This window comes from Pituophis catenifer, unplaced genomic scaffold (genome assembly GCF_029215685.1).
Source record: "Pituophis catenifer annectens isolate HBS135680 unplaced genomic scaffold, rPitCat1.0.hap2 SCAF_2, whole genome shotgun sequence".
NCBI classification, from domain to species: Eukaryota; Metazoa; Chordata; class Lepidosauria; order Squamata; family Colubridae; genus Pituophis; species Pituophis catenifer.
This window is the reverse complement of record NW_027256882.1, coordinates 32,031,746-32,049,642: the sequence shown is the minus strand read 5'-3', so window position 1 is coordinate 32,049,642 and position 17,897 is coordinate 32,031,746. Positions and strand designations below refer to the sequence as shown.

The 17,897-nt window shown below is 43.8% G+C and overlaps 1 protein-coding gene across 1 annotated transcript in view; it reads right to left on the bottom strand.

The window, feature by feature from the left end:
• The window catches only part of LOC139312055 (complement C4-B-like), an 88,127-nt gene that overhangs the window by 60,522 nt on the left and 9,708 nt on the right, over positions 1-17,897 (bottom strand). The window contains exons 7-12 of the mRNA XM_070936577.1: positions 16,284-16,407; positions 9,420-9,535; positions 6,156-6,326; positions 4,905-5,084; positions 1,205-1,387; positions 364-519 (exon numbers count right to left, since the gene is read on the bottom strand). Coding sequence (XP_070792678.1) covers positions 364-519; positions 1,205-1,387; positions 4,905-5,084; positions 6,156-6,326; positions 9,420-9,535; positions 16,284-16,407 — 930 coding nt within the window. The remainder of the gene's footprint in view (positions 1-363; positions 520-1,204; positions 1,388-4,904; positions 5,085-6,155; positions 6,327-9,419; positions 9,536-16,283; positions 16,408-17,897) is intronic.

Sequence of the window (17,897 nt, the reverse complement as noted above, 5' to 3'; positions counted from 1 at the left end):
CATTTTATGTGGTTTATGAGTTAATTTCTCTTGTGTATAGGTTTTTTAAAAATTTTATCTTTTTAATAATGTAATACCGCCCAGAGTTACTTGGGGTAAGATGGGCAGTCAATAAATATAAATGAATGAATAAAATTAAAATTATAAAGAATGAATTAAAATAAATTAAAATTATAAAGAATGAATTAAAATAAATTAAAATAAAGAATGAATTAATGAATAAATAAATAAATAAAACCCCTCAAGTGCCAAAATGTGCCCATCAAATTCCTATCCATCACAGCTATCTTACACATGGAGTCGAAACAAGGAGTTGTGTACCCAAATGACTAAGAAGTGTGGCTGAACCAGAAGGCACCATACCTTGTCTTGTGTGAGTCGATTCTTCCCGTTGAGGGCGTAAACGGCAGCATCCGTGGCAGAGAGAGAGACGAAGGATTTGGCATCTGTTTTTAGGGTGAGTGACAGGCGTGACTGTGGCTGCAGACGGTCTATGTTTGACGAGGAGCGAATCTCCAGCTGAAGGTTGGAAAGACAGAGTGAGGGAGAAGTAGGACAGCCAACCCCAACTTCTTCCTTGATCTCTAGGTGGGAGAGGTGACAACTTCATAAATTACCTGGAAATTCCAGAAGCATCCTCCGAAATATTTGGAAAGTCAATGGTTAGTCTTTCCTTATTTTTCCTTCCTTGCTCTTTTCCCCTCTTCCCCTTTTTTCTTTTCTTTGTCTTTCCTCTTTCCCTTTCTCCTTTCCTGTCCCTTCTTGCATGCTCAAATGCAAGATGTTTTGTTTTCAGTTTGTTTTGATAGCCCTCGGCCAATAAAAATTGAGCTCGTGGGGTTGCCACACTCCATTTTCGGCCGCAACGGCTTCCTGCAGGCCCTCTGCCAGTGAAAACGGAGCGTGGGGGGCTGTGCGCGGCTCCCCCACCCTGTGCTCCATTTTCATTGGCAGAGGCACCACAGGCTGGTCCTTTGCTCTTTCCAGGCTGGCTCCCAGGGGCCAGATCTAAGCATCCTGTGGGCCAGATCCAGCCCGTAGGTGAGTTTGATACCCCTGCACTCCACTAAAAACCAAGCCGAGCACAGAATGGAATGGGGGTATGTGGCAATGAGTGAAACAACTGACTGTCTTAGAAACAAATCACTGGCACGAAACTCTGGAGTGGATTTGGAAACGCAAGCCCCTCCTAAATGCAACATACCTTCCCCTCGCAGCGGGGGATCACTTCCAACCATATGGAGTTAGAGACAATTTCATCCCCAAGGCGGTAAAAGGCCACAACACGAAACGTTGGCATCAGATTAGGTGTAATGGGAATAGAGGCTTCTCTAAGAGTGCCACGTGGAACGCTTTTTACAGAGATTATGTCCCCTTTGCTCAAAACCTGCAGGGAAACGGTCAAAACAGTGTTTAAACACAGAGACACATCTTCCAGAAATTTTATAAAAATAATAATAATAATCCCATAACCCAGTCCTCAATTTACGGCCACAACCGAGCCCCAAATTTCCATCGATGAATGAGACATTTCTTGAGTTTTACCCCATTGGACAACTTTTCCCGCCACAGTTGTTAAAAGTGAATCACTGCAGTTATTAAATTAGTAAGGCAGTTGTTCATGAATCTGACTTCCCTGTCGATTTTGCTTGTCGCCAAAGGTACAGGACCCAAGGATACCACAACCCAGTGGTGAAATCTAAAATTTGTTACCATGGTTCTGTGGGCGTGGCTTGGTGGTAATGGTGGTAATGTGACTGAGTGGGCGTGGCCAATTTTTTTTTTTTACTTTTAAAACCATTTTTTCTACAACCTCTTCGGCGAAGAGGTTGTAAAAAATGCTTTCAAAAGGCTCTGACGATCCCAGCTGAAGAAAGCCTCTGCCGATCAGGGAACTCAGTTGGGATCGTCAGAGGCATTTAAAAGAAAAAAAAAGGGGGGGGTTCTTTTAAAAGCCTTTGAGGATCCCAGCTGAGCCGCGCGATCATCAGAGGCTTTTTTTTTACTTTTAAAAGCATTTTTTCGGCCAAAGAGATTGTAGAAAAAATGCTTTTAAAAGTAAAAAATAAGCCTCTGATGATTGCGCGGCTCAGCTGGGCATGGGGGTGGGGAGCAGGGATTTTTGCTACCGGTTCTCCAAACCATCCACCTCCATCGCTACCGGATCAGGTGATCCGGTCCGAACCGGGAGCATTTCACCCCTGCCACAACCCATCATAAATAGAGGCCAGTTGCCAAGTGCCCAAGTGTTTAATGTGAACCCAGTGAGGTGAGTGAGGGGATAATCTTGAGTCTGAGTCAGTGGTGGGATTCAAAAAATTTTTACTACCGGTTCTATGGGCGTGGCTTGGTGGGCATGGCATGGCTTGGTGGGCGGGGCAGGGAAAGGATACTGTAAAATCCCCATTTCCTCCCGATCAGCTGGGACTCAGGAGGCAGAGAATAGATGGAGGCGGGGCCAGTCAGAGGTGGTATTTACCGGTTCTCTGAACTACTCAAAATTTCCGTTACCGATTCTCCAGAACTGGTCAGAACCTGCTAAATACCACCTCTGCTCTGAGTCAATCCTTCCCTCTCAGCCCAAGATCCATTGTGGTCTAAGGGTGAAGGTGTTTGACTAAGCATGGGGAGACCCAGGTTGTTGTTCCTGGTCACCTATGGCAACATCTGGAAGCCATAGGGCCAATTCCTCCCTCTCATCTCAAGAGTCGATGTGGTTAATTTTGATGAATGTGGTGGGGAAATCTAGGTTGTAAAGCTGCTCTCAACCAGGGAAGCTATGAGCTGGTCGTCTTTCTGTCCAACCTATCCTACAAGGTTGTTGATATGGGAATAAAAGATAGGAGGGAGGGAGGCCATCTGTGTTGCAACGTAGGTGATAATAACTATAGCTACAACATATTTAGAAAATTATACAAAATAATAAGCAACTTTATAGGAGCTGTGGTGGAACCAGTGGTTAAAATGCAGTATTGCAGGCTAACTCTTCCCACATTCTGAAATTCGATTGAAGGTTGACTCAGCCTTCCATCCTTCCAAGGTGGGTAAAACGAGGACCCAGATTACGGGGGGCAATAGGCTGACTCTGTAAACCGCTTAGAGGGCTGTAAAGCACTGTGAATTGGTATATAGGTCTAAGTGCTATTGCTATAACCAGTTTGCATGCTGGGAAAAGGCAAGGAGAAAACATGTATTCATTACCCAACTAGGTTACACCATCAGTGCTAGAAGGAAGTGGGATTTACTCTCTTTTTATATACTAGTAGTTTGGTCTGTCAGTATTGGTGCAGTGGAGGGTTGCTCCCAAGTTGGTCCGGTTCTTGCGAACCGGTAGTAAAAGCGGCGTGAGGCTCTGTCCACCTGCCCGCATGCTCCCATTGCAAACTGGTAATAAAGGTAAGTAGAATCCACTCCTATATTGGTGGGAGTGGTCTTGATAGTTTCTTGATTAGACTGTTGTTTATGTTTGATTATTTTTCTATGTTATTATTTTTTTTCTTGATTGGAGTATTGTTTACTTCGTGATTGCTGGTCTGATGTTAATCTAGTCAGGGGTGTCAAACTTTATTTCATTGAGGGATGCATCAGGGTTGTGTTTTACCTTGGAGGGGTGGAGGGCATGGCCTGAGGGGGCATGGTCAGCTCGACATCACTCGTGTGGGGGCGCCTATGGTGGCCCAAGCACTCTGCCAGCAAAAATGGAGCTTGGGAGGGCCCCGCATGGACCTCCCGAGATCCATTTTTGCTGGCAGAGGCACCATGGGCTGGTCCTTCACTGTTTCCATGGCAGCCCCGTGGGCCAGATCCAAGCACCCTTGTGGGCCATATCTGGCTCACGGACATTGAGTTTGACACCCCTGATCTAAGTGTTCATCTCTGTTTATCTAGGTGTTGATTGCTAGGAAGGAGCTGTTGTGGTCTCTTTATTTCCCTTTTAGCTTTTCGACTGTTTTTTTTGAATGGTATTTAGATCTTGTTTATGACCTAGGCTTCCTTAGAAATTAAACAGCACAAACTTAGCCCCACCAAACCTCTTTAATTCATACGGCTGTAAATTACTTTCATTTACAGTCTGCAAAGCTTGATAAACAGTCTTTCAGGGGAAGGTTATCAACACCCACTTATCTCACGTGGAATGCTGCCAAAGAGCTAATTTCCAGATGCAGGGCAACGCCAAACTTGGCACAGAGTCACAAGCAGAAATTTCAAATCTTGAATCGGCCAGATGAAGTAATTGCTTCCTGCAAAAGCTCACGTCCCACTTGCTTCTCTTTTAAGTCTTATAGGAAGGGCCAATCATCTCCAAGCCTTACTCCCAAGTCGACCCTGTTTCCTTAATTGTTCCTGTCTCATGACACCTCTGCGCATGCACACACTGGGAACAGGCTCACGCTGTTCTTCTGCCTCGCTGATGTCAGACTCCGGAGGCAGCAAAGAACTACCAGATGGCCTTGGCCCCCTCTCTGCCTCCGACTCAGAGCCACTGTCCGAGCCTTCCCCAGACTCCAGGACTGGCCCACATTCCTCCCCAATCTCCTCACTGTCTGAATCTGCTGCCAGCTCTGCTGGCCGCTGATGGACCACAACATTTATCTCTATGTATCTATTGATCGCTGATCTGCTGAGTAACAGGCTTCCAGGAATTTTCTAGCATTTTTGGTCTAGGGTTCTCAGAGTTTCCCAATTGAAACTATGGTTATGTGTGTCCATGTGTTGCGCAATTAAGGAGTTTTCATTACGTCTTCAGAGTGCTAGTTGGAGTTCATGGATGCACACTGTTAATTTTCTGCCCAGTTCTTTAAGCGGACACCTACCAACATTGACAGGACAAGCCACTTGTATATAAAGAGAGAACTACCAGGTTCTCATGAACATCTCCCACCAAACCTCCTGAAGGGTCTCACCATGTAATAGAAGTCGGTGAAGGCATCTGAGCCAATGGATTTCAATTGAATTGTGAGGGTCTCTCCAATATTCAAGCCATAACTTCTGAGACTTTCAATGATCAAATAGTTGCCTCTGGCGGACTTGGTGGCCTTGGCGGTCAAGGTCGCTTCTGCTGGACTCTCTGTTCCTGCTGTTAGCTGTGGGAAAAATAAAGATAGTCAGGCTTTTTTATAGACTTCCTGGACAGAGAGGATATCAAGAGCCATGGTGGCGCAGCAGTTAGAATGCAATATTGCAGGCTACTTCTGCGGATTGCTGCCTGCCAGCAGTTCGACAGTCCGATTCTCACTGGCTCAAAGTTGACTCAGCCTTCCATCCTTCCGAGGTGGGTAAAATGAGGAGCCAGATTGTTGGGGGCAATAGGCTGACTCTGTAAACTGCTTAGAGAGGGCTGTAAAAGCACTATGAAGCGGTATATAAGTCTAAGTGCTATTGCTATTATGGAGGGACAATTCCGATGAAAGATTTATCATCTATCTGTCTGTCTGTCTGTCTATCTATCATCTATATATGTATCTATGTATCTTTCTATTTGTCTGTCTGTCTGTCTCTGTCTATGTGTCTGTCTGTCTATCTATCTGTCTATCTATCTATCTATCTATCTATCTATCTATCTATCTATCTATCCAACCAGCTATCTATCTATCCATCCATCCATCCATCTATTTCTGGATTGGGAAAGTTTCATGTACAGGTAGTCCTCGACTTATGGCCACAACTGAGCCCCAAATTTCCATTGCTAAGCAAGACGGTCGTTAAGTGACTTTTGCCCCATTTTATGACCTTCCTTGCCACAGATGTTAAGAGAACCCCTGCGGTTGTTAAATGAATCTGGCTTTCCTACTGACTCTGCTTATCAGAAGTTTACAAAATCACATGACCCCGGGACATTGCAACAGATATAAATACATGCCAATTGCCAAGTGTCTGTATTTTGATCACATTATCATGGAGATGCTGCAACAGTTGTAAGTGTGAATAGTGGTCATAACTCGCTTTTTACAGTGCCATTGTAACCTCAAATGGTCATCAAATAAACTGTTGTAAATCAAGGACTACCTGTATAGTATGCAAACATATACATATACATATGTGTATGTATGTGTACGCCCATTTACTGTGAACATATAGACATACACACAGATTTTGCTGTAATTCTCTTTCTTCCTCCCCTCCTGTCCCCACCCTTTTGATGGGTGAAACAATACCGTGACAGTGACTGAGGAAGAGCCTTGAGCAACATTGATTCTGTATTTCGCAATTCCCTGCTTATCGGTGCTCATCTGTTCATCCATGGAAGATGGTGCTCCGGTTATGCGGGTTCTGATGCGGACTGGGAGGTCGGCGGCTGGTGAGCCATCCGGCAGTGTGATTCGAGCCTGGAGAAAATCCAGAATGTTTTATTAACAATAAGTAGTCTGGGAGTTTTAGAATTCAAACAGACAAGTACCAGCCACGTAAACAGTCCAGACTTAACAAGTGTTGGTAAAAAAAGACAAAACAAAGTCTAGGTAGTGGACATTGCAATACCTGGTGACAGCAGAAGAGAAGAGAAAGAACTGGAGGAAATCACAATATATAAAGACCTGCAAATAGAAGTGGAATGACTATGGCAAAGGAAAGCAAGGATGGTAACAACAGCAATAGGTGCCTTGGGTGCAATCCCAAAACATCTGGAGCACCACTTGAAGACCATGGACATTGATCATATCCCTACCAGTCAATTGCAGAAGGCAGCTTCTCTTAAAATGGTTTACATCCTACGACAATACCTTTAGCAACACCAAACAACATTTGTCTAGCCCAGGTCCTGGGGAAATACTTGATTAGTGGATAAAAATGTCAAATCCAGTTTAAATCTCTGGCTGCCTGTACTTCTAGCGATAATAATTTAAATGTATTGGCCTCCCAGTGAATCTTTATGTGGTTTAGTTGCATACCTACTGTTAAGGATATTGTTGAGTTACACCCGAAGTTGTGGTTTATAAAGCAGAGTACCTTTAGAGTTTTACGCAAGGAAACGTTTTGAGAGTAATTGTGACTAACATATAGACAAACTGGGTTTTACAGTATTTTACTTTTAGGGAAAAGCAAAATCATAGTCCTTTAACAATCCAAGTCTTAGCCATATAAAGTGCAATATAAGATCAATCCAGGGATATAAAATCTTCTTACCAGTTTGTAGTAAAATTCAAGGAACAATCAGGAACAATATAAAAACAGTTCAATAAATATCAGAAAGCAGTAAATAAATAATCATGATCAAACAATGACCATATAGAGAGATCAAAAAGAGTTACAGCATAGCAGCAGGTAAAAATGGTGTAGTGTCCACACTAACCATAATTTAGCTCTCCTTAAATACATTGGCTACAGAGCTCAGCCAATCAGGATGTAGAATGACTCAGCACAGTTCTTAAAGCTACATAATACATTCGCATAATACAAACATACAATGTTGGCTTATATATTTCCTGGCCAACCAATTAGGCAATAACCATTTCCTAACACCTACAGCTGAGACATGCCACAAGTGGACAATTGCAAGAATGAACACATTCACATGGGCAGACTGATCTGCATGAAGCCGCTGAGAGTTCTGGATTGAGGTGGGGTAGAAATGTGTGCAGCTAATCAATAGAAACAGATAAATGTGTTCAACGCATGCTCTCTCATCCACAGAGTGCGGATTTGCCCTTACAGATTTTGGTGAACTACATCTCCCACAATTCTCCTCTTTGTCAGTTGGGTAATTGGGATTAACTCACCCAAATCACAGACTAGCACATTGTCCAATAGAAGAAGAATAAAATAGAATAACAGAGTTGGAAGGATCTTGGAGGTCTTCTAGTCCAACTCTCTGCTTAGGCAGGAAACCCTATACTACTTCAGACAAATGGTTATCCAATCTCTTCCTAAAAACTTCTATGTGCTAGTTGTTCCCAACTCTAGGGGGCAGTGCTCATCTCCATTTCAAAGCCGAAGAGCCAGCATTGTCCAAAGACGTCTCCATGGTCATGTGGCTGGCATGACTAAACACCAAAGGTGCACGGACCGCTTTTACCTTCCCACCAAAGGTGGTCCCTATTTTTCTACTTGCATTTTTTTACATGCTTTCAAACTACTAGGTTGGCAGAAGCTGGGACAAGTAACAGGAGCTCACCCCGTTACACAGCACTAGGGATTCAAACCGGTGAACTGCCGACCTTTCGATTGACAAGCTCAGAGTCTTAGCCACTGAGCCACCATGTCCCTATTTAAGCCTGAGTGGCGTAGGAGGCTAATGCCTCCTACTAAGGCAGCATTTAACATCCAGCTGCCTGCAATTACTGTGAGTTCAATTCTCACCAGGCTCAAGGTCGACTCAGCCTTCCATTCTTTCTAAGGTGGGTAAAATGAGGACCCGGTTTGTGGGGGCAATAAGCTGACTTTGTATAAAATATACAAAAGTATGAAGGCTATTGCTTAACGCATTGTAAGCCGCCCTGAGTCTCCGGAGAAGGGCGGCATAGAAAAATAAATAAATAAATAAAAAATAAGCATTTAAGGATACATTTCATCAAAACAATGACCTCTGGTGGTTAGAAGTTATATCTCTAAAGCCCAAAACAGCTGATGGATCCACACCCAGGATGACCAGTTCTTGAGGGGGAAAAAATGCACATATTGTCCCCATCTGTCGCCAGCCTCCCAAATGTTTATTTATTTATTTAGACTTAGAGTCAGTGACTCCGGACGGCTTGAAAAAGTTGACATCTACACATTCTTTCTTGCTATGTATATAATATAATAGTGTTGGGTTTTTTTTACTCATGCCACCTTAGGGTTTACTTGATTTAGTAAATTTGATTGCAGATAGACACTTCTGATCGAATTAGTTACTTTTCCCAGCAACACAAATGCCCTTCCCTGTTTGCTCTCTGCACTTCACCAAAAAAAAAAAAAAAAATTATCACTGAAATGCTGTCTTTAAACTTGTATTTTACAAGTTTACTGTTGTAAAAGTGAAATAATTTGCTTGCTTTTTTTTTTTTTTTAAAAAAGTCAAGTTAGGCTGGCTGAGGAATTCTGGGAGTTGAAGTGCACACACCTTCAGGTTGCCATATTGAAAAACTCTGGTCTAGACTAAGTGGTGGGAAAATTGGAAAAATTGTAAGATTATTTTGTTTGCTTATTTTTCTTGTTTGTCTGAATTGCCTCTGGAGAGGCCGAGAAACTGGGAAGCCCAATTGGGAGTCAAGGAATTCAGAACAACAGACTATTCCCCCGACCAAACAAACAACCAAATTTCTTAAGCCACCTACATTTTTAGTTGTGTTACACACCACTGTCAAGCTGCTGAAGTGTGTGCGAAACCCTGTGTTTGGAATTCAGAAATGTGAAGGACAACCAGAATCAATAATATGCACCCATTCTCACAACCACCCTGCCCAAGACGGATGACGAACACGGCAGAAAAACACAGCACATACCAGCACTTCGTACGGAGCATTGGGCACAAAGTAACGCTTGGTTTTCGACAGGTCCACTGAATAAGGTGATGATATAAATTTCACTGAGGTGAGTTCCTGTTCCTCCAGTTCTCCACCTAGGAGAACGAAGAAAAGGTCAACAGGCCACCCTTAAACTTAACCAAGTTTTACAGAGATGCAGAATAGAATGGAATGGAATGGAATGGAATGGAGTGGAGTGGAGTGGAGTGGAGTGGAGTGGAGTGGAGTGGAGTGGAGTGGAGTGGAGTAGAGTAGAGTAGAGTAGAATAGAATAGAATAGAATAGAATAGAATAGAATAGAATAGAATAGAATAGAATAGAATAGAATTTTTTATTGGCCAAGTGTGATTGGACACACAAGGAATTTTGTCTTTGGTGCATATGCTCTCAGTGTACATAAGGAGAATAAAATACACTCATCAAGAATAAAAAGATACAACATGTAGTGATATTAAAGGTTACTAATAAGCTATCAAATTGTACTATGAAACAAATAAAAGCAATATAAATTGAAAGATACAAGCAACATGGTTATAGTAATAAGTGGGATTTTTGTGTTTCCCCAAAAATAAGACCCTGTCTTATATTTTTTTGAACCCTGAAATAAGCACTTGGCCTTATTGCCATGTGCTCAAAAGCCCGATTGGGGTTATTATCAGGGGATGTCTTATTTTGGGAGAAACAGGGTAGTGAGAAGAATAGTAATACAGTCTTAGTGAATTATTTGACTGATTATTTGAAGTCCCAGGCTAGATGAAAAGAAAATTAACAAATCAGTAGCATGTACAGGGAAACCTTGACTTTTTTAGCGACCATTCAAAAATTACAAAGGCACTGGAAATAATGACTTATGACTGTTTTTCACACTTATGACCGTTGCAGCATTCCCCATGGTCACGTGGTCAAAATTCGGATGTTTGGCAACTAGTTCTTATTTATGACGGTTGCAATGTCCTGGGATCGTGTGATCCCCTTTCGTGATCTCCTGACAAGCAAATTCACTGGGGAAACCTTTATTCATTTCACCACCGTGTTACTAACTTAATAACCGCAGTGATTCACTTCACAGCTAGGGCAACAAATGGGGCAAAACCAGTAATGGGTTCCAAAAAATTTTACTACCGGTTCTGTGGGCGTGGCTTGGTGGGCCTGGCATGGCTTGGTGGGCGTGGCAAGGAAAGGATACTGTAAAATCTCCATTCCCTCCCCACTCCAGGGGAAGGTTACTGCAAAATTCCCATTTCCTCCTGATCAGCTGGGACTCGGGAGGCAGAGAATAGATGGGGGCAGGGCCAGTCAGAATTTTTACTACCGGTTCTCTGAACTACTCAAAATTTCCGCTACCGGTTCTCCTGAACTGGTCAGAACCTGCTGAAAGCCACCTCACTTAACAATAATCTCACTTAGCAACAGGAATTTTGGGCTCAATTGTGATTGTAAGTCAAAGATTACCTCTATTGGCTTTGTTTCTCTCATCAGTGTTCAGGCTGGCTCATTTCACACAATGGGGGCTTAAATAAAGTTTTTGTTTTTTTTTAAAATTTGATTTATATGCCGCCCTTCTCCGGAGACTCAGGGCGGCTTACAATGCGTTAAGCAATAGCCTTCATCCTTTTGTATATTTATACAAAGTCAGCTTATTGCCCCCACAAACTGGGTCCTCATTTCACCTACCTTTGAAAGGATGGAAGGCTGAGCCAACCTTGAGCCTTGGAGAGATTCGAACCAGCAGTAATTGCAGGCAGCTGTGTTAATAACAGGGTGCTTAGACCACTGTACAGCTTAGACCACTGTACTTAAATAAAGTTTGTTAAAACAAGCCCAAATTGATTGAGTTTATATATCAGGCTCAGATACAAACTCTGGTTTATAAATCACCACGGCTGGGCTCATTCCATACTCTCAACTCTCAACCAAATAATCACATTTAGCAGAGGATTTGAATCCCTGCTGCTAGGGATCAAATGAGATGGGGCAGTCAGTGGGTCAGTCCCATTGTATGAAAGAGGTGACACAGCTTTACTTAAACAGGAGGGCTTTCAAATCAAGCTTTTAATCGTGCAGCGGCTTTGCCCCATTGACAGGTGTTATAAAGAGTCCAGAGACTGCATTGTCTCCTGTCTGTAGGATTTCCTATACCCGTGATGGCGAACCTATGGCATGCATGCTGGAAATGGCACACAGAGCCATCTCTCCGGGCACACCAGCCATCGCCTGTTGCCCTTCTGGGTTCCAGCCAGGTGGTCTTTGTGCGTGCAGGAGCACCAGAAACTGGAAGAGCAGCTCCCTGGCGTGCATGTGCGTGCTGGGAAGCTGAGCTTCCTGTTTCTGATGCTCCCGCGCGTGCGCGCTGGGGAGCTTACTCTTCCGGTTTACGGCGCGTGCTTGTGCGTACTACCCTTTCGGCACTCGGTACCGAAAAGGTTTGCCAACACTGTCCTATACCTTCTCCCACCCTTTTTCTTATCCCTGGAAAATGATTAAGAAAGGAAAAGCTGATACAGGTAGTCCTCAGTTTATGACCACCGTTGAGCTGAAAATTTATTTTGTTAAGTGAGTTTTGCCCCATTTTATTTTTATTTTATTTTTTTTATTTTTTTTATTTATATGCCACCCTTCTCCAGAGACTTAGGGCGGCTTACAATGCGTTAAGCAATAGCCTTCATCCTTTTGTACATTTTATACAAAGTCAGTTTATTGCCCCCACAAACCGAGTCCTCATTTTACCTACCTTAGAAAGGATGGAAGGCTGAGTCAACCTTGAGCCTGGTGAGAATTGAACTTGCAGTAATTGCAGGCAGCTGGAAGCTAAATACTACCTTTAACAGTAGCATTAGTCTGCTGCGCCACTCAGGCTCCTTTTACGACCTCTCTTGCCACATTTATTAAGTGAAAGGCTGCTGTCGTTAAATTATTAAAAACTGGCTTCCCCACTGACTTTGCTTTTCAGAAGGTCGCAAAAGGGGATCATGTCATATATGTGAGTCAATAGCCAGGCGTCTGAATCTTGATCATGTGACTGTGGGGATGTTGCAACGATCATAAGTGTGAAAAATAGTGTGAAAAATAGATCCTGGTGTGGAAGAGGTAGGTTGTAACATTGAAGGGAGGGTGCATTCTAGGTACTTACAGGCCAAATACTTCAGATTCTGACTGAGGAGTTCATAGCTAAGTAAAATAATCTGGTTGATCTTGTTTGGGTCTGAATAGTTCTGAGATGGAAGTTGTCAGCCCTAGTCAGTAGATCAAACCAGGAATTCAACTCTAGAACGAGGCTAAAAGTACAGGTAGTCCTCGACCTACGACCACAATGGAGCCCAAAATGTCTGTTGCTAAGTGAGACATCCGTGAAGTGAATTTTGCCCCATTTTACGATCTGTCTTGCCACAGTTATTAAGTGAATCACTGCAGTGGTTAAGTTAGTAACACAGTTGTTAAATGAATCTGGCTTCCCCATCGACTTTGCTTGTCGCAAAAGGGGAACGTGTGACACACACACACACACCCCGGGACACGGCAAATGTCATAAAGACATGCTAATTGATAAACATCTGAATTTTGATCACATGACCATGTGGGATGCTGCAACCGTCGTGCGAAAAACGGTCATAATAAGTCACTTTTCTGAGTGCCGTTGGAACATTGAATAGTCACTAAACGAACTGTTATAAATTGAGGGCTACCTGTGCTCTCCCTGAGAACCTGTGTTCTATAAGAACAGAATCTTGCAAGTCTAATTGTCCTCCTCCTTCTTATACCCCAGTGAATAAGGGAGGTCTCTTGTCTGAGCCATTTCCCAATGTTATCTGGGCATTCAGGACTTAAAATGTTTTAACCTTTCTTGTATTAGCCACAGAGCCTGCATATTTCCCTCAGAGTCATCTTTCTTATCTCTACAGAGGTTCTCTAAGACTAGATTGGGAGTCAAAAAACACGCTAGATGTAAACTGTGACCAGAGGTGGGTTTAAAAAATTTTAGCAACGGGTTCTCTGCCCGGTTGCTGGGTGGGTGTGGCCATGGTGGGCGTGGCCTCGTCGGCCTCCTGCACCACAGGGGGAAGGTGTTTTTGCCCACCTCGGACTCTGGAGGCTTTCCTTGAGCCTCCAGGAGGACGAAAACGGCCTCCCCAGGCTCTGGAGCAGTGGTGGGTTCCTCCCGGTTCAGTCCGGTTCGGCCAAGCCGGTAGCGGTGACGATGTCACCGAACCGGTTCTCCCCCCCGCCCTCCCACCCCCCCCCACCCACGTTATTCTTACCTTTTATTTGGTCCCACCCCCAATCTATTGCTGCCTCCTGAGTCCCAGCTGATGACTAGAGGGAAAAAAACTGTTTAAACTCTTGCCACGGGGCTTCAAAGGGCCGCCCTACAGCTGATCAGTGTTAAAAGCAAACAAATGAGTCGGGTCGTAAGTGCGAGGACTGGTCATAAGTGCGAGGACCTTCCAGAAATTATTCTGACCAGCTAGCCACGCCCACCTAGTCAAATGACCTCCAAGCCACACGCACAAAATAAGCCACGGCCACAGAACCGGTAGTAAAAAAATTTAGAACCCACCCCTGCTCCGGAGGCCCTCTGGAGGAAACTTCCGGTAGGCCCATTTTTCACCCTCCCCGAGCCTCCGCGTGTGCCCTGCACTTACCTGCATCCAAAACAGGGGCTGCGTGGGGACTCCTGGGAGGGGAAGGGTGGGTGGGACGGGGCCAGCCTGGAGTCCAATTTGGGGGTTCTCCAAACTGCACAGAAACTTAGCTAGAGGTTCTCCCGAACTCTTGTGAATCCCCAGCAGCCCACCCCTGGCTGTGGCCAATTCAGCACTGCAGCCAAGAAAATTCCAGGGATGTGTCCATGAAATCACAATTCAAAGGAGTTGTTCCTTTTTTCTTTTTTTTTTAAAGCTTACGGGCTACCACTAATATTTATTATTCTTGTTTAAGAGCAGCCAGGCCTTGAGATCTAACGCCGAGCTCTAAACCCAGTCCTCCATCCACAGTAAGGCTATGTGTCCTAAATAATAAGGTTCTAACAATTGACAAATGAGTCTCTGGCCTGTTTGTAGATCACTTTTTGTCAGTAGCTTATGAAGCTATCATGTTTCATTTTTGGGACGCTGCTCTCCTTTCATTAAACAAGGAAGTGAAGATGGAATAATTTCCTTTCTATTCCCTCTCTGACAGCGCAAGTAAATCAAGTAAACCCTGACAATACACTTCTACAAAGCCCCAAAGAATGAATTCATGTAATACCACCTGACAGCATTCCTTCTCACAGGTGTTGGCTGAAAGGTAATATAATTTTCACACAAGAGAAGGAAGCTTTTCCCTTGCCACCATCAAAGCCTTGAAAAGCATGAACGATTCCAGCTTCCACCTTTATTTCTCCTTTATTGGTACTCTTCCACTATCTGAGGTGCTCAAGATGTCCGATGCAAACCTAACACATTTGGAAGGGAGCAGGGGTGGGTTCTAAATTTTTTTACTACTGGCTCTGTGGACGTGGCTTATTTTGTGGGCGTGGCTTGGTGGAGGGGTATGTGACTGGGTGGGCGTGGCCAACTTTTTTTTTTTTATCTTTTAAAAGCATTTTTTCTACAACCTTAAGAGGTTACAGAAAACAATGCTTTGAAAAGCCTCTGCTGATCAGGCAACTCAGCTGGGATCATCTGAGGCTTTTCACAGCATTTTTTTTACCACCTCTTCGGCCAAAGAGGTTGCAGAAAAAAATGCTTTGAAAAGCCTCTGCCGATCCCAGCGGAGCCATGGGATCATCAGAGGCTTTTTTTTTTTCTTTTTACTTTTAAAAGCATTTTTTCAGCCGAAGAGGTTGTAGAAAAAATGCTTTTAAAAGGAAAAAAAAAAAAAAGCCTCTAATGAGGTGGGGTAAGCGAGCGGCGACCAGGCCGGGGACCGGTTCAGGGGCGTGGCCAGCCAATGTTATTACCGGTTCTCTGAACTACTACAAATTTTTACTACCGGTTCTTGTGAATCGGTGTGAACCAGGAGCAACCCACCACTGGAAGGGAGTGACCTGAACTGGTGTGTTCTGACTTAGGCTCCCTTAACAAGCAGGAGGCAGGAATTACTGGCCAAACCTCTTTTATTTACATGAAATGACAGCAAGGTTTGTCCAAACAGTTTTTCAAAGGAATATTTCTTAACACACCTTATCTTGTTTGGCAAGCTGCCGCGTAATTTGTTTCCAACCGCAGTACAAGGCAAAACTTGGAACAGAGTCTCTCAGAGTCACGAAATGAACGAATTGTTCCCTGCAAAAACCCACTCCCTGTTCCCTCCTCTTTTATTTCCTATGGGAGGGGTCAATCACCTCCAAGGTGTGGCCTTACTCCCGAGCTGACCCTGCTTTCTGAGTTGTTCTTGTCTTCTGGCAGTTCTGCGCATGCGCGCACTGGGAATGGGCTCTAGCTATTCCTTTGCCTTGCTGCTGTCTACCTTCCTCTCTGCCTCCAATGCAGAGCCCTCATCCGGGCATTCCCCAGCCCCCAGGACTGGCCCAAGTTCCTTCCCAACCTCCTCACTGTCTGACTTTGCTGCCAGCTCCACTGACCACCAGCAGGCCACAACATGGAGAAAGAATGAGTACTACTCATTGTTAATGAGTAGCAATAAATTCCAAAAACAAATGAGTACCAAACATTTTTTTTCTATAAGGGATCATATTAGTGAATCACAAGGCAGCTGACACCAACAGGTTTTAGCTTGTGCGTAGACTACCAAACAGACAATGAGTCCCAGAAGAAAATTTTCTTGTCAAAATGAGTTGAGTACCAAATTCGATGAGTTTCAAAGCCGTTGAGTACCAAGGTGCCACTGTATTTTCAAACTTACTTGCTGTTTCTATGATGGAGGCTGCGATGTAAAGGGATGTTCCAACAAGGTCCTGCAGGGGGCGCCCCACTTTCTCAATGAGAACGCTGCGCTGCAAGATGAGTGAGCCCTCGCCATCCTCGATCTGAAACGGGGCAAATTAGGAAGGTGTTAAGGTCTAAAAATCACATTTGGTGTATGCACATTACCACAGATACAATTTGGTCATAACTGAGATCCAGGAACATGAGGTTGGGGAAGGGGAAGACCGAAAAGAAAGCGTCCAAATTTTGTGGGTCTGTTTGGTGTAATTCCTGGCGAGTTATGGTAGTGACAAAGGCCAAATATTCATTTATTTGTTTACTTCAGGGATACCTGTAGAGAGAATACAGGTAGTCCTCGACTTATGACCATAATTGAGTCTTGAATTATAGCCATTAGTCCTTGCAGACTTTGAGCATTGACTGGACCCGATTTTATGACCTTTTTTGCAGTGGTTGTTAAGCAAACACTGCAGTTATTCAGCGAACGGTGTAGTTATTAAATGAATGCAGTTTACCTAATGGGTATTTTTTGCCTGAAACCCGAGGTCAATGGCGAAAAACATCCAAAATGGCAGTCATAGGATTGCGGGATGCTTCAAATGGCCACAAAAGTGAGCTGGCTGCCCTTTTTGGTTGCCCAAAATGTGATCATGTGACCACAGGGGGAAGGGGTGAGTATGCAGCCATTGAAACTTCAAAATTGGGTTATGAGTAGTTAGGGGGATCTGTTGTAATTTTGGCTAAGCAGCCGGTTCTAAGTCAAAGACTTCTATAAGAAAGATTCGCCCTTAAACCAGGGGTGAAGTCCAGCAGGTTCTGACAGGTTCTGGAGAACCGGTAGCAGAAATTTTGAGCAGTTCGGAGAACCGGTAGTGGAAATTTTGAGCAGTTTGGAGAACCGGCAAATACCACCTCTGGCTGGCCCCAGAGTGGGGAGGGAATGGGGATTTTGCAGTATCCTTCCCCTGCCACGCCCACCAAGCCACACCCACAGAACCAGTAGTAAAAAAAATTGGATTTCACCACTGCCTTAAAACATTTTTGTTTTGTTTTGTTTTATTGTAGTTTTAGTTTTATATATGGTTTTCGTTCTTGGCTATAAAGCCACCCAGAGGGTTTTTTTGTTAAATATATATATTTTAAGTAAATAAATAAACAGGGCTTCAAAATGACTGGAGGAAAACAGCAAATCAGTTGCTGAAAACTGCAAATAGAGAATGGTTACCCGTGTTTCCCCGAAAATAAGACCCTGTCTTATATTTTTTTTGAACCTTGAAATAAGTGCTTGGCCTTATTGCCATGTGCTGAAAAGCCCGATTGGGCTTATTATCAGGGGATTTCTTATTTTGGGGGAAACAGGGTAGCGATTTGTTAGCATTCTCTGTTCTACCTCCAATCAGGTCTTTCTCATCCTACCTAATTCCAAAATTCAAACCAGCTTCCAGGGGCCAGAAGGCATGCTCCGCTTTCATTCTGCTGGTTCTGGATTCTTCTGCTATTTAAGCTTTTCTTGCTAGTTTTTTTCCCCTACTTCCAGTGATGGGATTCAGCCGGTTCGCACTACTTTGGGAGAACCGGTTGTTAACTTTCT